A 27,013-nucleotide genomic window follows, 5' to 3' on the forward strand; every position below is an offset into this window, starting at 1 on the left:
TGATTGTATGATGAGCTTCCAACCTTGTAAATGTCTAGAATTCCGCACTGAATTTTGCAACCGCGGGTAAATTGCTTTCTTATCATTCCCCATGTTGACATTTATGCCCCTTTCTCACCTCGTTTCCATAAAATGCCACCCTAAAGGTGCCCCTTATCACCCTTTTCTACATAAAGTCTTACATTTCAATCCATCCCCAGCTCAGCTTTAATATAAATCTATAATCTCTTTGCTCTTCCCCCAGTTCTGAGGAAGGGCTCCTGAACTGAAATGTTCATTGGTTTCTCTTTCCACTGATGCTGCTTGTGTGGCTGAGTTTTTCCACTGTTTTCTGTTTTGGTTTCAGATTCTAGCATCGGCTGTTTTAATGCAATTCCCATCTGTTGAGCAATCGATTCTGGAAAATGTGTGAATAAATGGGAAGTCAAGTCTAGTTCCGGTCTCATGGTGATTTCCCTGTCAGGAGTTCAGTTGTCCAAGCTGAACCATGAACACTGAATAAAGATGGACACAAAATGCTGGAGTAACTCAGTGGGGCAGGTAGCATTTCTGGATAGAAGGAATGGGTGATGTTTCGGATCGAGACCCCTCTTCAGACATCTCGACCCGAAACGTCACCCATTCCTTCTATCCAGAGATGCTGCCTGTCCCGCTGAGCTACTCCAGAATTTTGTGTCTGTCTTCAGTGTAAACTAGCATCTGCAGTTCCTTCCCACACAACAGTGATACTTAACTGGGGTGGGTTATTGAGCTTTACACTGGGCAAGTGCTTCAGGTGAATTGGGGAAAGCCAGGAAACTGGTAAGTGACTTTAATGGTCCTGTCCCACTTACGCGGCTTTTTCGGCGACTGCCGGTTTCCGTAATAGGTCGCTGCAGGTTGCCGAAATTTTTCAACATGTTGAAAATCCAGCGGTGACCAGAAAAGACCCGCTACGACTCTTTCCTTCTATCCAGAGATGCTGTGTGTCCCACTGAGCGACTCCAGAATTTTGTGTCGTCTTCTGTGTGTAAACTAGTATGGTCGTGCAGTAGCCGCCCACACAACAGTGATACCTAAACTGGGGTGGGTTATGGACCTTTAACATGTTGAAGTGCATTTTTGGCGAAAGCCAACGAAACTGGTAAGTGACTTAATGGGTGCTGTCCCAGTCACGCGAAAAAGTTGCGTAAGTGCCGGTACGGGCGTTAAAGGTCGTTGCAGGTTGCCGAAAATTTTCAACATGTTGAACATTTTCGGCGACCTGCACCGACTTATAGAAACATAGAAATTAGGTGCAGGAGTAGGCCATTCGGCCCTTCGAGCTGCACCGCCATTCAATATGATCATGGCTGATCATCCAACTCAGTATCCCGTACCTGCCTTCTCTCCATACCCCCTGATCCCCATAGCCACAAGGGCCACATCTAACTCCCTCTTAAATATAGCCAATGAACCGGCCTCAACTACCTGTGGCAGAGAGTTCCAGAGATTCACCACTCTCTGTGTGAAAAAAGTTCTTCTCATCGCTTAAAGCATTTCATTTCCATAATGCACTACCTAAAATCAGATTTTAGAATAAATGTTTGGACCTCTCTTGGAGAGAGTAGAGGAATTGGGATAATTGGACCACTCTACCAATGATGGGCTGAATGGCCTTCCTATAATTTAGTTTAGTTTAGAGATACAGCATGAAAACAGGTTGTTCGGCCACTGAGTACAAAGCTGACCATTGATCAACGTCGCCTATTTCCTTCGCTCCGTAGATGCTGCCTCACCCGCTAAGTTTCTCCAGCTTTTTTGTCTACCTTTGGATTTTTCCAGCATCTGAAGTTCTTTCTGAAACAACCCATTCACACTAGATCTGTTATCCCACTTTCTCATCCCACTGCCTACAAATTAGGAATATTTAAATGAGGCCAACTAACCTACAAACCCCCTCATCTTTGTGATGTTTAAGGAAACCAGAGCACCCGGAGGAAACCCACGTAGTCACAGAGAGAATTTGCAAGCTCCACATAGGCAGCACCCGAAGTTAGGATGGAACCCGGGTTTCTGGTGCTGTGAGGCAGCAGCTCTACCACTGCGCCACTGTGCGGTTCATCTGTTAGTCTCTTTTCTATCTTTACTTCACTGAGAATCTTTCAATGTTGGCATAATTTGTGGAATTATTTATTGTCCTTGCACAGTGGCAGTACAGTTGCTGCCTTGCAGCGCCAGAGGCACAGGTTCATTCCACACCTCGGCTGCTGTTCGTACGGAGTTTAAAACGTTCTTCTTGTGACCATGTGGGTTTTCGCCGGATGCTCCGGTTTCCTCCCGCAAAGACGTGCAGGTTTGTGGGTTAATTGGCTTCTGTAAATTGTCCCTAGTGTGTGTGGGATAGAACTAGTGTACGGGGGTGATTGTTGGTCAGTGCGGACTCGATGGGCCGAAGGTCCTGTTTCCAAGCTGTATCTGTAAACTAAACTAAACTAAATTAAAAAGTTGTTGTCCTTTGCAAATGTTGCATATTTTCAATTAAATGAAAATATCCATCATTTGAAGAAACTGCTAACAAAAGCCGTTACTCTTCTTGTCACTGGTTCCTCCTCCTCCTCCTCCTCCTCTCTCTGGGAGTTTAACAGACATAAGTATAGAGTAACTACAATGAACAAAGGCCAATAATTCCCAGTGGCAGGCTGAATATGTACTTGTGAAATGCGTTACTGTTCACTATTGAAGTTGCTTGCAGCAATGTAACTGTCCTTTTACTGTGCCTAGTCTAAAACCCCAGGGCCAGGATGGATGAGGAGTTTGAGAAAGGTCGCATCAAGGAGCTTCAGCAGCAACGGATGACTGTGCAGAAAAAAACTTTCACCAATTGGATAAACCAGATATTTTCCAAAAACCAGGTAAGCCTGCAAACTTTGGGGTGAAAAAGTGCTGTAATGGCTCACTATTTTATTTATGTGTGCAACAATTATACAGAACTGGTATGGCATGGCATGTCAACTTTTTGTATTCTCCAAATGGAGAGAACTGGGAAAAGCTGCAGGATAAGGAGGGGAAAGAAAGGACGGAGCCACAGTTATTTTTCCTTTTCATAAATGAGGAGCAACCACTTAAGCCTACTTGGGTGTTCTTAGCTTGAAAGGTGTAAGATGCTTTGTGTAATGTGTTTAGAGTGACAGACAACTGAGTGAAAGGCTTAGATAGAGTGGATGGGGAGAGGATGTTTCCACTAGTGGGAGAGTCCAGGACCAGAGGCCATAGCCTCAGAATTAAAGGACGTTCCTTTAGGAAGGAGATGAGGAAGAATTTCTTTAGTCAGAGGGTGGTGAATCGGTGGAATTCTTTGCCACAGAAGACTGTGGAGGCGAAGTCAATGGATATATTTAAGGCAGAGATAGATAGATTCTTGATTAGTACGGGGGTAAGAGGTTATGGGGGGAAGGCAGGAGAATGGGGTTAGGAGGGAGAGATAGATCAGCCATGATTTGAGAATTAAGGAACAAAGGATTAGGGGTAACACGAGGGGGAACTTCTTTACTCAGAGAGTGGTAGTTGTGTTGAATGAGCTTCCAGTGGAAGTGGTGGAGGCAGGTTTTCGATTTTATCATTTAAAAATAAATTGGATAAGTATATGGACGGGAAAGGAATGGAGGGTTATGGCCTGAGTGCAGGTAGATGGGACTTTTTTTAGTTGGATTAGAAGGGCCTGCTGTAATTTCCGTGCTGTAATTGTTATATGGTTATATGGTTAAATGATTGAATGGCGGAGTAGACTTGTTGGGCTGAATGGCCCAATTCTCCTCCTATCACTAATGATCTTATGAACTCACTTGGTAAATGTAGCACTTCTTCAGGTTAGTTATTTTACCATGAGCAGCGTCTGTTTGCTGAAGAAGGTACAGTACATGGAATCGAGTGTGGATTTGGAGGGAGGAAGCAAAGTGGAGTAGAGGCCTAGAGTGATTTGTATTTTTAATAAATGTGGGCACAAAATGCAGGAGTGAAAATCTGATATTAACTTGCTGTAGACATTTTCAGGCCACTGTTCAAGAAGTTTGTGCTCCTGGGTGGTCCATCACAGTAGTTATATTCATAGTTGGAAGTCATGACATTTTCTAAAAACAAAGAGGGATTTGATATTGAATTGAGTTATGGTGAAACCTCTTTGTTCAGGAGATGGTGGAATTCATTGGGAATGGTCAAGTCAGAGACCTTTGTAAATCCTAAAGGGCCAGTCCCACTTTCACGACAATTCAAAACCTCTGCCGAGTTTAAAGGAGCTAAAAAAAAAATCAAGATCGTGGTGATCTACAAACCCCTACGACCTTCCACGACTATGTTTACGAACTCCTACGAGTCTGTCTACGAATTCCCACGACTATTTCGATCCCCTCCTTACGAGTAAAAAGTTGCAATTTCTTTCATCCCGACCATTTTTTTACTCGTGGACATTTTTTATCGGGCTGGAAAAAACGTCCCGACTTACCTGATGCTACGAGTACCTACGGCTGGCATAACGAGCCGCTACGATGTATCTACGAACTCCTACGGACTCGTTACGAACATTCTGCGAGTTTGAATCAAGGGGAAAACTCGGGAGAATTCCTGAATTACCTCGTGAAAGTGGGACAGGCCCTTAAGGAAGATTAGATTTATGTTTCAAATAGTGAATGTGCTTTCTTCACCAGAGGAATTTGTTTTAAATCAGTATATCATTTGGTAGCATGGACACAATTATTATTTACGTGCTTTAAACTTCCACCTGGGTGTCCCCAAAGTGCTTTCAGCGAGTTAGTCTGAATACTTAAGGAGCTTTGATGCGCCATGCGTCATTCTCTCTATGCTTCCATTCATCATGTAAAAAATGATTTATGTTATCTTACGGGCAACTTGACACAATTCTTAACATCTCGAATCATCCTACCCTATGATTCAAATCAATGTATGCTAACCTGTTAGCTGCCACCAACCCAGACATCTGTTAGATTGTATGATTTATAACAAATGCTGAAAGGTTGGTATATCCTCTGATCAAGGAGCAACAGAACACCTTTCCTCTGATGTTTAAGAAGGAACTGCAGATGTTGGAAAATCGAAGGTAGACAAAAATGCTGGAGAAACTCAGCGGGTGCAGCAGCATCTACGGAGCAGAAGAAATAGGCAACGTTTCAGGCTGAAACCCTTCTTCAGACTGATGTGAGGGTAGGGGGAAGAAGAAAGGAAGAGGAGGAGCCAGAGGGCTGAGGGAGAGCTGAGAAGGGGAGGAGACAGGAGAAAACAGGACTACCTGAAATTAGAGAAATCAATGTTCATACCGCTGGGGTGTAAACTACCCAAGTGAAATATGAGGTGCTGTTCCTCCAGGACAGAAAGGTCAGATTGGGAATGGGAGGGGGAGTTAAAGTGCTGAGCAACCGGGAGATCAGGTAGGTTAAGGCAGACTGAGCGGAGATGTTCAATGAAACGATCGCCGAGCCTGCGCTTGGTCTCACCGATGTAGAGAAGTTGACACCTGGAACAGTGGATACAGTAGATAAGGTTGGAGGAGGTGCAAGTGAACCTCTGCCTCACCTAGAAAGACTGTTTGGGTCCTTGTATGGAGTCGAGGGGGGATGTAAAGGGACAGGTGTTGCATCTCCTGCAGTTGTAGGGGAAGGTACCCGAGGAGGGGGTGGTTTGGGTGGGAAGGGACGAGTTGACCAGGGAGTTTCAGAGGGAACGGTCTCTGTGGAAAACAGAAAAGGGTGGAGATGGGAAGATGTGGCCAGTAGTGGGTTCCCGTTGGAGGTGGCGGAAATGTTGGACGATTATGTGTTGTATGCGACGGCTGATGCTGTGGAAGGTGAGGACAAGGAGGACTCTGTCCTTGTTACCAATGGGGGGAGGGGGAGCAAGAGTGGAGCTGCGGGATATCGAGGAGATCGAGGTGTCTGAGAGTTGTCGCCTGGCCTCAGTCCGGTAGAGGTTAGCACGCCAGACCACCACGGCACCTCCCTTGTCGGCGGGTTTGTTTATCAAGTCGAGGTTGCTGCAGAGTGAGCGGAGGGCTGTACGTTCAGTGGGGGAGAGGTTAGAGTAAGTCAGGGGAGCGGAAAAGTTGAGGCGGTTGATGTCCCGCAGGCAGTTGGATATAAAAAAGTCTAAAGAAGGTGTAGGACCATCCAGGGGAGTCCCAGAGGAGGGGGTACGTTGGAGTTGGGAGAAGGGGGTCATCACTGGGTGGTGAGGACTCCTTCCCATGGAAAAAGGAACGGAGACAGAGACGACGGAAGAAGAGGTCTACAATGTGGCTGACCTGGGACTCGTTGAGGTGGGGACGGAGGGGAACAAAAGTGAGGCCTCTGCTGAGGACAGACCGTACCATATCAGATTCAATTTAATTGTCATTGTCAGTGTACAGTACAGAGACAACGAAATGCATTAAATAATTGTAGGGAGGGAGGAGAGGGGTGAGACCTCCCCGTTTCTTATCAGAAAGGGGGAGGTCTGAGGGGATGTTGAACACACAGCAAGGGTGTGGGTTAGGGTCGGAGGAAGGCGGTAGATGGAGTAGATGGAGGCTGAGGCGATGTCTGGTGGGGGGATAGTGGGTTTTAAGGGGGAGGCAGGCATGACTATAAGGTAAAAGGGAAAGAACCAGTGAAACCCCCACTGATGTACCCTGTAGGGAGGGGGGGGGGGGGAAGCAATAGGACCCAGCAGAGTCAGACCATGTGGCGTGGTATCGTGGAGACGGTGGGCCTGGAGGATGGAGGACGGCTGAAAAAATCATCGGGACTTCTCTTCCTTCAACCCGGGACATTGCGTGCAAACGTTGCTGGTCCAAGGCCAACAGCATTATAAAAGATCCCACACATCTCCATCATGGACTGTTCACTCTGCTGCCCTCGGGCAAAAGGTATCGCAGTATAAGGAGCAGAACAGCCAGGTTTTGCAACAGCTTCCTCCCTTGAGCCATCAGACTCTTGAATTCCATATAATGTGCCGCCACTATTATCTATTTTGTCTATTTTATCTTTTTATCTATATCTTTTTATCCGTTTGTTGTTTTATGTTGCACGGTGAGCCAGATGCCACAAAACTTTGTTCAGACTTGCATTTGTTGGTGTATTTTTGAATGACAATAAAATCCTGGATTGATTGATTGATTGGTGCTGAGCCTGGGACTCAAGTAAGACGATGACTGCGGGCCGCTGGTGGTCGGTGGAGAAGCGAGGGTCGGTGGAGTCGCTGGTAGAGGCTGGTGGGGGACTGTAGCCCGGGTCAGCAGACGAAGCGTCGGTGGTCCCTGTCAGCCGATGGCTGGGGTGGCAGTGAAGGCCGTCGTGAGCGGTGGCTTCGGGGAGGCGGTGAAGGCCGGCAGTCCTGGGGAGGTGGTGGGAGGTGGAGGCAGCGGCGGTTGTGGCCCCGGGGAGGCGGTGAAGGTTGACGATGGCGGCATCTTGGGTGGTCTGGGCCGGGAAGTCGAGAGGCGGTGAAGGTCGGCGATGGCGGCATCTTGGGTGGTCTGGGCCTGGGATGGGCCGGGAAGGCGGGGAGTGTTGTTGCTGCTCCTCGTGGCGGCAATGGTGTGGCGAGTCGGCCTCGTGGTGTTCGGGCAGGCGGCGCGGTGGGCCTGCGGGCGGGCGGTCTAGTCGAGGAGTGGCGGTGTCGGTGTCGGTAAGAGACCACATCTTGAACAACGGATACAGTAGATGACTACAGTGGTTGGGATGATAGATTGTGCAAGTAGGGGATTAGACAATCCGATCGACTAGTGCATGTTGTGAAAGATTGGCTCCTGATGACAAAGTTATAGTATGTGTGAGGTAAAAGGAAGTTTCAAACTGAGATGATATAAGATTATATGCATGAACTATGGCACTAGATTTATACAATGCTACTCTTGTTCCATAAAAGGGGCATTAACTATACTAAATGGTAGATTTATATCCACTTCAACACAGTCAGCATGCATTACAGCTGATAAAACAATATAATTTTACAATATCCCAGAAATGTACATACCTTTGGAATGATACTGGAGTACCTTGTACCTGGTGATTCCTATCCTAAGGGGGAACGTGTAAGGGACATAGTTGAAATAGTCGGAGAGTCGTAAAGTGAAACAGCATGAAAGTCCTTTCGGCCCGACGCATCCATGCTGACCAAAGTGCCTCATCTCAGCTGGTCTCATTTGCTGCCATTTGGTCCATATCGCTCCACACCTTTCCTATCCCTGTACCTATCAGTGTATTTTACATGTTGTGATAGTCCCTACCTCAACTACCTCCACTATATGCGCACCACTTTCCGTGTGAAAATATGTTCCTTATCCCTCTCACGTTAAACCTGTGTCCTCTGGTTCTTGATTCCCCAACTCTGGGTAAGAAACTCTGTTGCACCCTATCTATTTCCCTCATGCTGTTATACACCTCTATAAGCTCGCTCTTCAGCCTCCTGCGCTCCCTGGAATAAAGTCCTAGCCTGTCCAATCTTTCCCTCCAGCTCAGGTCCTCGTGTCCTGGCAACATCCTTCAGATGCAAATCTTCTCTGCACTCTTATTGTTGCACTCAACATCCAGCTTAATGCCATCCTTCCGATAGCAGGGGGTGAGCAAAGCTGAACACGTTACTCCAAATGAGGCCTCACCAATGTATTGTGCCACTATAAAATAACGTCTCAGCTTCTATATTTAAAGCCCTGTCCCACGGTACGAGTTCATTCAAGAGTTCTCCGAGTTTGCCATGATTCGAACTGAGAGATTTACGGTAATGGCCGCTCGTCGGTACTCGGGGCTCTCGTGGACATTTTTCATCATGTTGAAAAATCTTCACGAGTTTTCCCAAGCTTACCTGCCGTTAGCGAGTCTTCCCCAGTACCTGCCGTTAGCGTTACGAGCCGCTAAGAGATGTCCCCGAGCTCCGACATACCCGCTACGTACATTCTACGTGCTTACCACGAGTTTGATTTATTTTTAAACTCGGGAGAGCTCTTGAAGGAACTCGTACAGTGGGGACAGGGCTATTAGTGGCCTGACTGATGGAGACCAATATACCAGAAGTCTTCTTTAATACCCTATCTACTTTCAGGAATCTCTATACCTGTATTCCTAGATCCCTCTGCTACAATAGTTACCCTACCACTGATGTGAGGCTCGCCGACTTATGCCCCTGTCCCACTTAGGCGATCTTTTAAGAGAATGCTGGCGACTAGGCTGTTGCCACATGGTCGCCGGGGTGTCGCCTGTACGGTCGTGAGTCGTCTCCTCAGTCGCCGTCTTTCTAGTCGCCACTGGATTTCGAAATGTTCAACAATTTTCGGCAACAGTTGGCGACAGTGGGCTTGACGCCAATGAGCGTGGCTTGTCTTCTCTTGACGTAGGTGCTGTCGTAGGTTGTCGCCAGGTAATGTAGGTTGTCGCCGGTGCTGACTTCGGTGAATTCCATTGGCGACTACCAACGTCGACCTACGTCAACCGGCGACAGGTACCGGCGATTGAATTGTCTTCCTTGTCGTAGCCTGTCGCGGGTGGACGTAGGTTGTCGTAGGTGTGGTCAAGGGCGAACGTCTTAATGGGTCTCCGGTTGTCGGTAGATTGCCGTAGCTTGTTGTCGACTAGGTGGCAGGTTGTTGTAGGCATTGGCGTAGACATTGTCATGAGGAGTCCAGTCGCCGGTTTTTCGGTGACCTCTACGACTATGACAGTGACAGTGGCCACTCTCCCAGTTCTCGGGGATCTCACCTTTTCTGTTGGAGGAGCAAGAAAGATCCTCGTCAAAGCTTCCACAATCTCCTCTCTTGCCCAGGAAACTTATCCACCTTAATGTCTCAGCACCACCTCCTGCTCTATCTCAAACTGCGCCGGTATATTTGTATTCCCCACACTGATCTCACTGTCCTCAAACTCCTTCTCCTCGTTGAATATAGATGCAAAGTACTCGTTTAAAACTTCACCTACATCCTCCGATTCTAAGCATAGATAAGGGCTTGTCCCACTTGTACGAACTAATTGCCGACCTCTGCCGAGTTTGCCCTTGACTCGTACTCGCAGCATGGTCACCGCGAGGTCATGGGAGGTCTTCGTTAACTCTTCCTCATGCTCGTGAGTGGTCTGCGCGTACTCGTGGCCTCAAGTAGGTCACGCCGTTTTTTCAACCTGCTAACAAAATGTCCACGAGTAAAAAAAGGTCGGCAAAGGTCGGCCAAGTGGGACAAGGGCTATACCTTCCTTTATCCTTGAGTGGTCCTAACATCATCCTCTTGTTTATAACATACATATATAAAGCCTAGGGATCTTTAACCTGACACCATTGACATTTCATGGCCCCTTTTGGCCCTTCTAATCACCCACTTAAATGTTTTCCTACTCGCTGTATATTCCTCATAAGCCACGTCTGATCTTCTTAATCGTGACATGCGCTTCCTTTTTCTTCCTGACCAAGTTTACAACTTCCTTAATAATCCACAGTTCCCTTAACTTGCCGTCCTTATCTCTCTCCTTACTGGAACATGCTGATCTGCACTTTGATCAACTAATCTTTCAATAACTCCAACATGTCAGCTCTGAATTTACCCAATAACAACTGATCCCAATCTACCCTCCCTCGCTCCTGCCTAATGACATTGTTATCTGCCTTGCCCTAATTAAGTATCTTCCCCCAACATCCAGACCAATCCCCATTCAAAACATAGAAACATAGAAAATAGGTGCAGGAGTAGGCCATTCGGCCCTTCGAGCCTGCACCGCCATTCAATATGATCATGGCTGATCATCCAACTCAGTATCTTGTACCTGCTTTCTCTTCATACCCCCTGATCCCTTTAGCTGTAAGGGCCACATCTAACTCCCTCTTAAATATAGCCAATTAACTGGCCTCAACTACATTCTGCGGCAGAGAATTCCAGAGATTCACCACTCTCTGTGTAAAAAATGTTTTTCTCATCTCAGTCCTAAATGATTTCCCCTTTATCCTTAAACTGTGACCCCTTGTCCTGGACTTCCCCAACATCGGGAACAATCTTCCTGCATCTATCCTGTCCAACCCCTTAAGAATTTTGTAAGTTTCTATAAGATCCCCAATCAATCTTCTAAATTCTAGCGAGTACAAGCCGAGTCTATCCAGTCTTTCTTCATATGAAAGTCCTGACATCCCAGGAATCAGTCTGGTGAACCTTCTCTGCACTCCCTCTATGGCAAGAATGTCCTTCCTCAGATTAGGAGATCAAAACTGTACGCAATACTCCAGGTGTGGTCTCACCAAGACCCTGTACAACTGCAGTAGAACCTCCCTGCTCCTATACTCAAATCCTTTTGCTATGAATGCTAACATACCATTCGCTTTCTTCACTGCCTGCTGCACCTGCATGCCTACTTTCAATGACCATGACACCCAGGTCTTGTTGCATCTCCCCTTTTCCTAATCGGCCACCATTTAGGTAATAGTCTACTTTCCTGTTTTTGCCACCAAAGTGAATAACCTCACATTTATCCACATTATACTGCATCTGCCATGCATTTGCCCACTTATCCAGCCTATCCAAGTCACCTTGCAGCCTCCTAGCATCCTCCTCACAGCTAACACTGCCCCCCAGCTTAGTGTCATCCGCAAACTTGGAGATATTGCCTTCAATTCCCTCATCCAGATCATTAATATATATTGTAAATAGCTGGGGTCCCAGCACTGAGCCTTGCGGTACCCCCACTAGTCACTGCCTGACAATCTGAAAAGGACCCGTTTACTCCTATAAAACCTATAGTCAAAAGGGCACAATGTGCTGGAGTAATTCAGCAGGTCAGGCAGCATCGCTGGAGAACTTGGCTAGGTGAGGTTTCGGGTCGAGATTTTGACCTGCTGGGTTACACAAGCAGTTATTGTCTTTTTGTCTGTTAGCTAGCATCTGCAGTTCTTAGTTTTTACATTAAAACCAATGGAGTTGTGATCACTATCTCCAAATTGCTCTTCCAATGTAACACCAGTCACGTGGCCAGGTTTGTTTCTCAATATATTGTTCAAGGAAACCTCCATGGATACACATTAGCCTGGATGCACATTAGCTGCCTCCTCGTGGCAGTGCTTCCTGTTGATCTCCAAGATGTTGGGAGATCCCAACGGGCCACGAGGCAGAAGGTTGCTTCCCGACAGGCTGCGGCCTGGCTCGCTGCCATGGCAATGAGAACCAGCCTGGAGAGGTTGCCGCCAGGCCCGGCCCGGCCTCTGCTCACCCCGATGAGGGAGTCGGACACAGGGCCGGTAAGCGGGGCACCAGTGTGAAGGAGTGCAGGGCCTCGACGGCAGAGAGGGCCGCAGGAGGCCTTGCAGCAGCTTGGAGCTCGGCCCAGTGAGCTGCGGCTACATCCCAACTGCAGGCCCGGCTCACCCGGAGAGGGAAGGCTGCCCAGCCCGGCCCCTGCTCACCCCGTGGATCGGGAATCAGAGAAGGGGTGGATGGAGACAATAGACAATAAGTGCAGGAGTAGGCCATTCGGCCCTTCGAGTCAACACTGCCATTCACTGTGATCATGGCTGATCATCCCCAATCAGTACCCCGTTCCTGCCTTCTCCCCATATCCCTTCATTCTGCTATCTTTTAGAGATCTATCTAGCTCTCTCTTGAAAGCATCCAGAGAATTGTCCCCCACTGCCCTCTGAGGCAGTGAATTCCACAGATTCACAACTCTCTGTGTGAAAAAGTTTTTCCTCATCTCCGTTCTAAATGGCTTACTCCTTATTCTTAAACTGTGGCCCCTGATTCTGGACTCCCCCAACATCGGGAACATGTTTCCTGCCTCTAGCGTGTCCAAAGCCTTAATAATCTTATATGTTTTAATAAGATTGCCTCTCATCCTTCTAAGTTCCAGAGTATACAAGCCCAGACGCTCCATTCTATCAACATACGACAGTCCCGCCATCCTGGGAATTAACCTGGTGAACCTACGCTGCACTTCCTCAATAGCAAGAATGTCCTTCCTCAAATTTAGAGACCAAAACGGCACACAATACTCCAGATGTGGTCTCACTAGAGCCCTGTACAACTGCAGAAGGACGCTAGTCAAAGGGACCGGTGAGAGGAACCAGGAGCCTTCTGCACCCTCAAAGTCAGCTATGGGAGGTACTCCCTGGGGAACAAGGGCTGAAGAAAGCTAGGTGAGGAGAGAGACAGTGGATCGAGGGACGACCGGAATGGAGGCGATGGCTGCAGTGGGTCTTTTTATCCAGACTTTAGTATATTATCACGTGTACCGAGGTAGAATGGAAATTGCGTGCTATCCAGTCAGCAGAAAGGCAATACATGATTACAATCGAACCATTTACGGTGTATAGATACATGATAAGGGAATGACGTTTAGTGCAAGGTAAAGCCAGCAAAGTTCAATCAAGGATAGTCCGAGGATCACCAATGAGGTAGATAGTAGTTCAGGACTGCTCTCTGGTTGTGGTGGGATAATTCAGTTCCCCGATAACAGATGGGAAGAAACAGTTCCTGAATCTGGAGGTGTGCAGCTGGAACTGTAAAATGACGCCATAATTGCACCTCCTGTACTTCGACTCAGTGGGCTGTTCTGTGCATACTATACTGACCACGGTGATTGTGCCCATGTACTGGGCCAGTCTAGCTGAGCGGTATGCAAAATAAAAAATTCACCCCATTGAAACCATTGAGTGCCGTATCTGTGATGGGCTGGGCAATGTCCACCACTTTCTGCAGCCTTCTTCATTATTGAGTGTTTGTATTTCTGAACCGGGCTGGGATGCAATCAGTCAGTGTGCTCCCTATCATACACCTATAGATGTTTGATGAAGGATTCAGTAATGTAGACACCTCTGAGGAAACCTCTATGGAATAAGGAGGGGAATCACATTGAAACGTACACAATAGTGAAAGGCTTGGATAGAGTGAATGTGGAGAAAATGTGTCCACTAGTGGGAGAGTCTAGGACTAGAGGTCATGGCCTCAGAATTAAAGGACATTGTTTTGGGAGGAGATGAGGAGGAATTTCTTTAGTCTGAGGGTGGTGAATCTGTGAAATTATTTGCCACAGAAGACTGCGGAGGCCAAGTCAATGGATATTTTTAAGGCAGAAATAGATAGGTTCTTGATTAGTACGGGCGTCATAGGTTATGAGGAGAAGGCAGGGGAATGGGGTTAAGAGGAGAGATAGATCAGCCATGGTTGAATCGTGCTCGGGCCGAGACAGATCTGCCCAGTATCCCAACAATAATTATTAGTCAATTAATACCATTCCACCGGGTGGCGCTGTCATTGATGGCAGCCACGCCAACGGTCTGTCTGTCTTTTTGTCTTTTTGTTATTTTTAGTGTGTTTTAAAAGTATGTGTTAGTGTTCTCTGGTTTGTTTTATGCGAGGGGTGGGAGGGGCAGGGGGTTGGGGGAAACTTTTGTTCAATCTCGTACCTTACCGGAGATACGATCCGGAGTTTCCGGATCGTATCTCGGGTCGTGTCTCTGCGGCCTAACGTCATGGAGCTGGAGGCCTTGCTCGAGACTGACTTTGAGCCCCACCGCGGGGGCGTGGACTTACCATCGTTGCCGATCCCTTGCCTGGGATCGATGCTCCAACTGCGGCCTGCGGATTTCACCATCAAGGAGCTCGCAGTCTCGGGTAGAGGCTGATGTCGGGAAACTCCAGTCGCAGAAGGTTCGACCGGTCCCGACCCGGGGTCAGATTGCCCGGCGTGGGGGAGCTGACATTCCCCCGAGCGCCCGACCGCCGGCTACGGGAGCCGAGACCGTCCCATCAACGGAAGGCTCGAGGCCCCTGACCGCAGGAGAACAAAGAAGGGAAGAGATTTTTTTTCACCTTCCATCACAGTGAGGAATGTGGAGGAGTCACTGTGGTGGATGTTCATGTTAAAATGTATTTTGTGTGTCTTGTTCCTTTTTATTAGTATGACTGTATGGCAAATCAAATTCCTCGTATGTTGTAAAAGATACTTGGCTAATAAAGTATGATTATGATTAAATTCTAATTTATCTCATTATTGTTTGTAGTTTCTTTAAGGTAAGATATTGCCTGTCACATTTGCCTATAGTGTGGCAGTGATTGTTTAAAATCTTTATTGCCTGAAAAATATGTTGAAGGTCCAATTACCATGGAAAAGCACCCCTCCCACCCCAACCATGGACTGTTTGCCCTCCTCCCATCAGGGAGGCGGTACAGGAGCCTCAGGTCTCCTACCAGTAGGTTGAGGAACAGCTTCTACAATAATACCATCACATTGCTGAACTCGGAGTCCCGCCGATAGACTTCTCCAGTCTCTCCGTCCACATTGTTCGATTATTGTTTGATTATTCTGTATTTTTATTTTTATTTCTATATTGCACTATACTACGGACTGACGCTAAACTGCATTTCGTTGTACCCATACTCGTATTTGTGCAATGGCATTAAAGTTGAATTGAATTGAATTATAAATGCAAATTTCAGTTTTTAGCCATTAGCAACCGACCGTTAATTCCTAATTTTCAATCTTTGCTGAACAGTGAGCTCTGTGAGAGATTGTCCTCCCTTTAGTCATGAGCTTCTATTCTGCAATGCTCGTTGTTTACATTGAACCCACCACATGATGGCCTGCTTGATATCGTTCTATTCTTTTCTTCACTATATCATGCCTAAGGAATAATGCGCTTTGTTTTATGATGCTCGAGTCAAGCAGGGCTGAGGTGAGTCAAGGAAATGGGTGTGGAGTCCCCCAACAGGGATCTGACTCACTCTTGTAATGAGGAGAGAATCATAATTAGATGCGGAACCTGTGGCTGTAGCCGGGCCTCACTGCTCCACCTTTTAAAATTATCATTACGTGACTCCCTGCTGCAATGTAGAGGATGATCTTCTCACATGTCATATGGTGAATTATCTTTCTCAGTGGCTCATTTGTAGAGCTTGTGCCTTATGGTGTCCATCTGACATGGGCATTCGCCATGTATTATTAGCCATGTGATGACCAGCTTGCCAATGCCCATGTTAAATTGCATGGAGATGCATGGCCATGACAAGTCAACCTCCATGGGACTGTCATATGGGGAAAGACTAGGCTTGTATTCACTGGAGTTTACAAGGATGAGGGGGGAATCTTATAGAAACATATAAAATTATAAAAGGACTGGACAAGCTAGATGCAGGAAAAATGTTCCCAATGTTGGGCGAGTCCAGAACCAGGGGCCACAGTCCTAGAATAAAGGGGAGATAAACTCCCTCCTGCTCTCCTTCTTCACTTATTTCTTTTTTTGCACTATTTTCTTTATCTGTTTTTCCACTCACGTTCACTAGTCTATCTTTCACTATCTACAACCTCTTTTTTCCTTTTTCTCTTCTTACATTTCTCCTTAAAAAAGAAAAGGAAGTTGTACAGTTATATGTTAATGTAACTTAAAATGTTAATGTAATATGTTAACATAATTTTTGTACCACTGTATTGTACTTACTTCTAATAAATAAATAAATAAACAAACAAATAAATAATAAATATAAAAAGAATAAAGGGGAGGCCATTTAAGACTGAGGTGAGAAAAAAACTTTTTCACCCAGAGAGTTGTGAATTTGTGGAATTCCCTGCCACAGAGGGCAGTGGAGGCCAAATCACTGGATAGATTTAAGAGAGAGTTAGATAGAGCTCCAGGGGCTAGTGGAATCAAGGGATATGGGGAGAAGGCAGGCACGGGTTATTGATATGGGAAGATCAACCATGATCACAATGAATGATTCAATTGCACCGCCATTCAATGTGATCATGGCTGATCATCCCCAATCAGTACCCCGTTCCTGCCTTCTCCCCATATCCCCTGACACCGCTATCTTTAAGAGCCCTATCTAGCTCTCTCTTGAAAATATCCAGCCAACCGGCCTCCACTGCCCTCTGAGGCAGAGAATTCCTCCGACTCACAACTCTCTGTGAGAAAAAGTGTTTCCTTGTCTCCGCTCTAAATGGCTTACCCCTTATTCTTAAACTGTGGGCCCTGGTTCTGGACTTCCCCAACATCGGGAACATGTTTCCTGCCTCTAGCGTGTCCAAACCCTTCATAATCTTATATGTTTCGATACGATCCTCTCTCACCCTTCTAAACTCCAGAGTGTACAAGCTCAGCCGCTCCATTCTCTCGGCAGGGATGACAATGTAATGTAAAATCTCTGATGTCATTTTGGGGGGAAATTACAGTGAATTGGTAATATTGGGTTTATATTAAATCGTTATGTATCTTATCTTTTTGGTTTTTGATTTAATATTGCTTTGTCTGTATTTGATCCAGGTGAAGTTTTTCGTTAATGATTTGTACATTGATCTGAAAGATGGAATCATCCTCATTTCTCTCCTGGAACTCATCTCGGGAGAGAAACTGAAGAGACCCAGCAGAGGTAGAATGAGAGTCCACTACCTGGAGAACAACAGCATTGCCATTACCTTTTTGAGAACCAAGGTAAACATATACTTTATAGAGGATGTGTAGGAAGGAACTGCAGATGCCGGTTTACACCGAAGATAGACACAAAAAGCTGGAGTAACTCAGCAGGACAGGCAGCATCTCTGGAGAGAAGGAATGGATGACGTTATGGGTCGAGACCCTTCTTCAGATTGTATCCCTCGTTGTCACCTTCCCCTCAGCTAACAATGAAACATTCTTCATTTTCTTTGATCACCGTCCCCTTTAACCTGTATTTTCACACCTTACCCTTCCACATCTCTATGTCTCCCTCTCCCCTGACTCTCACTCTGAAGAAGGGTCTCGACCTGAAACATCGCCCAGTCCTTCTCTCCACAGTTGATGCCTACCCTGTTGAGTTACTCCAGCATTTTGTGTCTATATCCAATATTGAGTTAAGGTAAGAAAGTCGACTATGCCTCTGTTTACTTGTATAAAATCATATCTAATGAGGCAAAGCATTCAATTATTATTTCTCAGTGAATCCCTGAGACACAATGTTTCTAAAAGTCTTCCCCTCTACATTATGTATAGAGTCCTTAAGCTGTAGGGGTGTTGAGGAAAGTTGTAAAGGGCCTGTCCCGCTTTCATGACCTAATTCACGCCCCGACCTACTTGATGCCACGAGTACCTACGACTAGCATCGCGGCCCGCTACAACCTACCTACGACCTCCGACGACCTTGTGACGACCATGCTGCGAGTATGAGTCAAGGGCAAACTCGGCAGAGGTCGTGAATTAGGTGGTGAATGTGGGACAGGCCCTTAAGGGTCAAGATCATTTCCTGAAAGAGTGGTGTTAGAAATCTGTATCACAATAAGACACGTGACTGATAAGTATATGGATTGAACGGTGGGAAGTGCAATCATCTGAATGGATTTAACCGCTGGAATTGTTGCTGGGATGTTATTGACCCTGGTATTGAAACCATGTTGTCTCTCCTGTGTACAGATAAACGTGAGACTGATTGCACCTGAGAATGTTGTGGATGGTGACCGCACCCTGATCCTGGGTCTGATCTGGATGATTATTCTACGTTTCCAAATCGCCTCCATCACAGTTGAAGAAGTAAGGCAAAACTGTCCCACTTTTGTTTTAGTTTTGCTTGGTTTAGTTTAGAAACGGGCCCTTCGGCCCTCCGAGTCTGCACAGACCAGCAATCCCCGCACATTAACACTATCCAACACACACTAGGGACAACTATTTTTACATTTCTAACCAAGCCCATTCACCTTCAAATCTGTACGTCTTTGGAGTGTGTGAGGAAACCGAAGATCTCAGAGAAAACCCACACAGGTCGCGGGGAGAACGTACAAACTCCGTTCAAACAGCACCCGTAGTCGGGGCAGCTTACACCCCAGCAGTATGAACATTGACTTCTCTAGCTTCAAGTAACCCTTGTGTTCCCTCTCTCTCCGTCCCTCCTCACCTTAGTTCTCCGACTATTTTCAGTGTACTCCTGAGTAATTTTACTGACTGTCGCCTTATTGTCACCTTCCCCTCATCCAACAGTGATCCCTTCTACATTTCCTTGGTCATCGTCTGCTTTGATCTGTCGCTTTCACACCTTACCCTTCCATATCTCTAGTCTCCATCCCCCCCTGACGCTCAGCCTGAAGAAGGATCTCGACTCGAAACATCACACATTCCTTCTCTTTAGAGATGCTGTCCATGAATTACTCCATGATTGTGTGTTTATCTTCGGTGTAAACCAGCATCTGCAGTTCCTTCCTACACACCTCTTCCAATATTGGTGGCCACGTTCATATCATAGATTTGGTGATCCAATGATTGTTGTATCACTGAAGATGAAGATTTTAGGCAGGACTGTATGCCCTCAGTGTTGCACTGGTGGGCCAGTCTAGATTAAGTCCTGAGTTGACGCCTTAACTGTTGCAGAGGTACCAGAGTGACTAACTGAGCCAGGATTAGTGAATCCAAATATTATTCATTACCATAAACCCTCTGTACAATGTGCTTATTTATTGCACATAAGCAGCTAGTGAAAGAAGTATGCAATTTAGCATTATTGATGCCCGTGGCAAAGAGAAAGCCTCATTTACTTATGAAAGCACAGAAAGAGAATATGCAGCTGATCAGATCCAAAGATCCTATAGGATCTTTGATCAGATTCCAGCAGAGCAATCCCATTCCCCTACCCCCTGCAGCCCAGCATATTTTGAATGATGTGCCATTGTCTCCCTTTTGATTCTCTGAACAACGTAACTAAGGGGTAATTTACAGGAGTCAGTTAAACTACCAGCTAATCTTCAGAGTTAGGGAGGGAATCAGAATGCCAGTGGAAACCCACATGGTCTGAGGTACGATCTTCAAACTCCATCCTCCAGATGCCTCCAACCATTCTTGATCCTAATTGTCTCCAAGTGTTTATGAAACACAAATCCCATATTTGCTGCCCTGTCAGATTTCTGGTGGGAAAGTTAAGGCCACCTCTCTGGAAGTGGCTGGAAGGAAGCACATTGACGTCTGTACTTCCTTAGAAGGCTTAGGATGTTTGGCACATCCCTTACAACCCTCACCAACTTCTACAGATGCACCATAGAAAGCATTTTATCAGGATGCATCACAGCTTGGTTTGGGAACAGCTCCGTCCAAGACCGCAAGAAATTGCAGCAAATTGTGGACGCAGCCCAGACCATCACACAAACCAACCTCCCTTCCATTGACTCCATTTATACCTCGCGCTGCCTCGGCAAGGCCAGCAGCATAATCAAGGACGAGTCGCACCCCGGCCACTCCCTCTTCTCCCCTCTCCCATCAGGCAAAAGGTACAGAAGTGTGAAAACGCACACCTCCAGATTCAGGGACAGTTTTTTCCCAGCTGTTATCAGGCAACTGAATCATCCTACCACAACCAGAGAGCAGTGCTGAACTACTATCTACCTCATTGGTGACCCTCGGACTATCTTTGATCGAATATTGCTGACTATAAGTGAATACTTGGCCTATAAACTTACTTACTTCCTTACCTTGCACTAGGTTGAATAAGTTAGGTCTTTATTCTCTGGAGCGCAGAGGTTAAGGGGGGACCTGATAGAGGTCTTTAAAATGATGAGAGGGATAGACAGAGTTGATGTGGACAAGCTTTTCCCTTTGAGAATAGGGAAGATTCAAACAAGAGGACATGACTTCAGAATTAAGGGACAGACGTTTAGGGGTAATATGAGGGGGAACTTCTTTATGCAGAGAGTGGTAGCGGTGTGGAATGAGCTTCCAGTGGAAGTGGTGGAGGCAGGTTCATTGGTATCATTTAAAAATAAATTGGATAGGCATATGGATGAGAAGGGAATGGAGGGTTATGGTATGAGTGCAGGCAGGTGGGACTAAGGGGAAAAAAATTTGTTCGGCATGGACTTGTAGGGCCGAGATGGCCTGTTTCCGTGCTGTAATTGTTATATGGTTATATTATATGGTTAAATGGCTCGATTGTAATCATGTATTGTCTTTCTGCTGACTGGACAGCACGCAACAAAAGCTTTTCATTGTATTTTGGTACACGTGACAATAAACTAAACTGTAACTGTAGGTGTACCAGAAACAAGAGGTTATAACCTCTGGAAATCTCAAACAGACTGCTGCTTCCTGAGGAAAGCAAAATCCAAGGGATGACTAGATAGAGATTTTAAAAAAATTTGATAAGATTTTTGATAGGCTAGAAATGAAAAGATATTCATTCCATCTGCAAGGGAAGTACCAGGCTCATGGTTGTGAAAATGAGACATTCATAACCAAATTCAATTGTAAAATCAAATAGAAGCTGGATTAAAGTGTAAAGTAAAGGGCCTGTCCCACTTGCGCGTCACGGACGTGAAGATTCCCGAAATCCTGGACGCAGCGCACGACCGCACGTCACTGCCTACGCCACCACGCCTCACCACATGCCATGCGCGCGCCACGACAAGTGCACGTGCATCATGACACGTAAATGATGCAAAAATGACGCCCGAGTGGGACAGGCCCTTAGTTATAGTTAAAGTTCGGTAGTTATGAGAAAAATAAATCAATGGGAATTAGTTGAATCTGTGAGATGATAGCCATAGGAGGTATAAACTAAACTGTGTAGCTGTTGAATTGAATGGCCAGTTTCTGTGTGATAGATTTAGAGTAAAGATTGTGAAAATGAACACCATAACTATGGGATTTGCTTTCTGAATTGTATTACATACATTCAAGCAGTTCATGCTAGAATCCAGTGGCAGAAGAAGGCAGGTGTGTAGAGGGACGACCGGAATGGAGGTGACAGCTGCAATGGACCTTTGTGGCCGGCTGAGGCTGGGGCTGTAAAGTGGCGACAAAATGGCGCCTCTTGCATATGGACTCAGTGGGCTGTTCTGTGCGTACTGCACTAGCTGGGGTGATTGTGCTTATGTACGGGGGTAGTTTTGCTGAGCTGTATACAAAAAATATATTTCACCTGCTACACCTGACACTAGAGATACCATTGAAGCACTGAAGTGCTGGTTGTTGCATATTTGATGTTACCTTCAACTGGTGAATCCTGATTTGGATTCACGGTTTGCATGATCATCTAGGGGGAGGGGGGTCACTTGTCAAACTGGAGCATATTAATTGGTCTGTTTAAGAAAGAACTGCAGATGCTGGAAAAATTGAAGGTAGACTGGAGGAACTCAGCGGGTTGAGGCAGCATCTATCGTGCGAAGGAATAGGCGACGTTTCGGGTCGAGACCCATCTCCAGATTTGGTCTGTTCACATATCAACTCTCTGTTGTAGGATGAGTGTGACGCAAGCAGTGCCAAACGTTCGGCCAAGGAGGCTTTGTTGATTTGGTGCCAACGAAAGACTGCCGATTATAAAAATGTTGACATAAAGAACTTCTCATCGAGCTGGAATGACGGACTGGCCTTCAATGCAATCATTCATGCACATAGGTAAGCTCATACATTGTCGTTATTGGATCCTGGAAGTGATTAACTCTGCAGTAAATGGACAGAAACAACATTTGCATCATTATCGTTGGATGTAATTTAAGCCATCGCACTGTCCAGAGATATGATGGGATGGGATCACCACAATTAGCCGCTGTGTCCACTATATGTAAAGGTTAGCTGGAGTTCTGACTTCACTACCTCCTGATCTTGGTCGCTGGATTTGGCTTTGATAGAAACCCATGGTTGAATAGCCCATTGATACCACAAAGAGCGATGAAATTCTTACATATGAAATGTACTGTGTCCCAAGGCTCTGGAAGTGGACAGCTTCATCTGTACTGCCCCAACTAAAGTCTGTGTATTCAGTACCCTGCATAATGCTGAGCTGAGTACCATAGTTTGAGCTACCAATACTGACTCAACCATGTGTAAGAAAGAACTGTAGATGCTGGTTTAAATCGAAGGTAGGCACAAAATGCTGGAGTTACTCAGCGGGTGAAGCAGCATCTCTGGAGAGAAGGAATGGGTGATGTTTCGGGTCGAGACCCTTCTTCAGACTGAAGAAGGGTCTCGACCCGAAACGTTGCCCATTCCTTCTCTCCAGAGATGCTGCCTCACCCATTGAGTTATTCCAGCATTTTGTGTCTACCTGACTCAACCATGGTTGTACAAGACATGGAGGTATATAAGATCATGAGACTAATAGATAGGGTAAATGCACAAAGTCTGGGGAATCAAGCACCAGCGGTGAGAGGGGAAAGATTTAATAGGAACCTGAAGGGCTACTTTTTTTACACAAAGGGTATATGGAATGACCTGTCAGAGGAGGTGGATGAGGCAGGCACTATCACAATGTTTAAAAAACGTTTGGATAGGTACATGGATAGAATAGAGTTGGAAGGCCGAATACAGGCAGGGTGAATGAGTGAGTATTAATGGGGGATGTTGGTGAGAGTGGGCCAATGGGCTTGTTTCCACACTATATGACTATAGTGGGGTTGGATGTCACTACTTCTTGTGAAGTTTATGGCTCATTGAGTGTTGGCTGTAACAGGACAGTAAGTATGTTTCCCACTAGCATTTCTATACTGTGCCGGTTTATACAGCAAAGGGACTTCCAATGATGAAGGGGAGTTGAGTCGCATTAACTTATGAGATTGACGAGGGGATTAAAGGCTTTGTGGGCCAAGTTTGCGGATGATACGGAAATAGGTGGAAGGGCAGGTAGTGTAGAGAAAGCAGGGACTCTGCAGAAGGATGTGGACAGGTTGGAAGTGTGGGCAGAGAAGTGGCAGATGGAATATAGTGTAGCAAAATGTGGAGTCATGCATTTTGGTAGCAGGAATAAAGACGTAGACTATTTTATAAATGGGGAGAGAATCCTGAAATTGGAGGTGCAAAGGGACTTGGGAGTGCTGGTGCAGGATTCCCAAAAGGTTAATCTGCAAGTTGAATCAGTCGTAAAGAAGCAAACTCAATGTTAGCATTAATTTCACGAAGGCTGGTACAGGTGCACAACCTTTTATCCGACAGCCTTGGGACCAGACACTTTTCGTAATTCAGAATTTGTCGGTCTTCGGAATGGAATTTTTTTTGCGTAGATTTTAATGTCTGGCTCAGTGGTAGAGTGTTCGGCTCATATCCGCAAGGTCGCGAGTTTGCGCCTTGATCCCGGCAGTTACTCGGTCGCGAGTTTGAGTCTTCAATGTCGTTTTTTCTTGCAGAATAAATGTTTGTATGAAATGCAGTGTAGGAGAGGTGTACTGACTGTGTGGGCAGAACTTTGGAAGTGATTGCCCACCAGTCTAAAAAGCCGCTGTGTCTCCCTGTCCCTGGGATAGCAGGGGGCGATCAAACAGCACAATACCCCCCTCCCCCTCCAACTCCAGAGGAATCCTCTCCCCGATGGGCCGCTACGGCGACAAGTGGCAGTTCGCCCACAGCCCGAGTTGCGCCACCCCAAGAACAAGACACCATCAGCTTCTGCTCCTACGTGTTCCTCTGGAGTTGGAGCGGGGCTGGGCTGGAGCTGCTGCTGGCTGTCGGTCTCTGGGATCTCTGTGCTTGCAGTGGGCCTGGGGGTCGCTGTCCCGTTGGTCCTGACGTTTCCGGCCACCCCCCTGGACTGGAGCTGAGACTGGGAACTGTACCGCCCTCGCCCCCTCCCTCTGCAAACAACCCCACTCTCCTGCAAGGGCGGTACAGTTCCCGGAGGATAGCAGGTGTCCGGAGATGTAATGTTGAGGCTCTATAAGGCCGAATTGTGAATATTGTGAGCAACTTTCGGTACCATATCTGAGGAAGTTTGTGTTGGCTCTGGAGAGGGTCCAGAGGTTTTATTATAATGATCCCAGGAATTAGTAGATTAACCAATGATGAGCGTTTGTCGGCACTGGGCCTGTACTCGCTGGAGTTTAGAAGAATGAGGGGGAACCTCATTGAAACATACACAATAGTGAAAGGCTTGGATAGAGTGGATGTGGAGAGGATGTTTTCACTCGTGGGAGAGTTTAGGACTAGAGGTCATAGCCTCAGAATTAAAGGATGTTCTTTTAAGAAGGAGATGAGGGGACATTTCTTTAGTCAGAGGGTGGTGAATCTGTGGAATTCTTAGCCACTGAAGGCTGTGCAGGCCAAGTCAGTGGATATTTTTAAGGCAGAGATAGATAGATTCTTGATTAGTACGGGTGTCAGAGGTTATGGGGATAAGGCAGGAGAATGGGGTTAGGAGGGAGAGATAGATCAGCCATGATTGAATGGCGGAGTAGACTTGATGGGTCAACTGGCCTAATTCTACTCCTATTCCTTATGACCTTATGACTGACTGAGACAGGATAAAGTATTTGTTATTCCACAATAAGATGCTCTCACATTGTCCATGGTGAAATTCAGATCATTTTTTTGGACTTATTAAATGTATTAACCAGTCCATACAAGGTCAATTGAAATACCTGCACTGGTAAAATAAATGGGAACAACATCCCAAGGCAGCGAAGTGTAGCGTCATGCATGGATATGTAAGAGATGGTCCAACTGTGTGAAAAGGGACCCTCAGGTTCCTATTAGATCTTTCTCCTCTCTTCTTAAACCTATGTCCTCTGGTTCTTGATTCCCCGACTCTGGGTAAAAGTCTCTGCATTCACCATATCTATTCTCCTCCTGACCTCTGTAAAATCACCCCTCATCCTTCGGCACGGCAAGGAATAAAATCCGAGCCTACCTCAGGCGTGGAAGTCCTGGCTACATCCTCGTAATTCTTCTCTGCACTCTTTCCATCTTAACAACAACCTTCCTACAGCAAGATGACCAAAACTGAGCACAATACTCCAAATGCAGCCTCAGTAATGTGTAGTGCCATTGTAACATAACATCCCGACCCCTATCCTCAGCACCTTGACTGATGAAGGCCAATGTACCATAAACCACTTGATCACCCTACCTACCTGTGACACCACTTACAAGAGTTGAGCAGACCCATTCCTTAGTCTAGTTCAGTTTAGAGATACAGAGCGGAAACAGGCCCTTCGGCCCACCGGTTCCGCGCCGACCAGCGATCCCCGCACATTAACACCATCCTACACCCGCTTGGGCCAATTTTTACATTTACCAAGCCAATTAGGCATGCAGGTGCAGCAGACAGTGAAGAAAGCAAATAGTATCTTAGCATTCATAGCAAAAGGATTTTTAGTATAGGAGCAGGGAGGTTCTATTGCAGTTGTACAGGGTCTTGGTGAGACCACACCAGGAGTATTGTGTACAGTTTTGGTCTCCAAATCTGAGGAAATACATTTTTGCCATAGAAGGAGTACAGAGAAGGTTCACCAGACTGATTCCTGGGATTTCAGGACTTTCATATGAAGAAAGACTGGATAGACTCGGCTTGTACTCACTAGAATTTAAAAGATTGAGGGGGGATCTTATAGAAACTTACAAAATTCTTAAGGGGTTGAACAGGCTAGATGCAGGAAGATTGTTCCCGATGTTTGGGAAGTCCAGGACAAGGGGTCACACAGTTTAAGGATAAAGGGGAAATCCTTTAGGACTGAGATGAGAAAAACATTTTTCACACAGAGAGTGGTGAATCTGTGGAATTCTCTGCCAGAGAAGGTAATAATAATAATAATAAATTTTATTTATGGGCGCCTTTCAAGAGTCTCAAGGACACCTTACAAAAATTTAGCAGGTAGAGGAAAAACATGTAAGGGGAATTAAATAAATAGTAGAGACATGACTAGTACATAAAGTAAAGACAGAATTCAATTCAAAACACAATATGAGGCAATTAATGCGCAGATGAAAAGGGAGGGGGACATGGGGCTAAGGATAGGCAGAGGTGAAGAGATGGGTCTTGAGGCGGGACTGGAAGATGGTGAGGGACAGGGATTTGCGGATCAGTTGGGGGAGGGAGTTCCAGAGCCTGGGAGCTGCCCTGGAGAAGGCTCTGTTCCCAAAACTGCGGAGGTTGGACTTGTGGATGGAGAGGGGACCAGCTGATATGGATCTGAGGGACCGTGAGGGTTGATAGGGGGAGAGGAGGTCAGTGAGATATGGGGGGGGGGCTAGATAGTGGAGGGCTTTGTAGATGAGGATCAGGATTTTGTAGTTGATCCGGTGGGAGATGGGAAGCCAGTGAAGTTGTTTGAGGACTGGAGTGATGTGATGCCAGGATTTGGTGTGGGTGATGAGTCGGGCGGCTGCGTTCTGGACC

The 27,013-nt window shown here is 46.3% G+C and overlaps 1 protein-coding gene across 1 annotated transcript in view; it reads left to right on the top strand.

The window, feature by feature from the left end:
* The first annotated feature begins 2,723 nt into the window (after positions 1-2,723).
* sptbn5 (spectrin, beta, non-erythrocytic 5) overlaps positions 2,724-27,013 on the top strand; it is a 217,314-nt gene continuing 193,024 nt past the window's right edge. The window contains exons 1-4 of the mRNA XM_055641059.1: positions 2,724-2,873; positions 17,224-17,391; positions 18,346-18,462; positions 22,148-22,305. Coding sequence (XP_055497034.1) covers positions 2,763-2,873; positions 17,224-17,391; positions 18,346-18,462; positions 22,148-22,305 — 554 coding nt within the window. The 5' untranslated portion in view covers positions 2,724-2,762. The remainder of the gene's footprint in view (positions 2,874-17,223; positions 17,392-18,345; positions 18,463-22,147; positions 22,306-27,013) is intronic.

This window comes from Leucoraja erinacea, chromosome 9 (genome assembly GCF_028641065.1).
Source record: "Leucoraja erinacea ecotype New England chromosome 9, Leri_hhj_1, whole genome shotgun sequence".
Lineage (NCBI taxonomy): Eukaryota > Metazoa > Chordata > Chondrichthyes > Rajiformes > Rajidae > Leucoraja > Leucoraja erinaceus.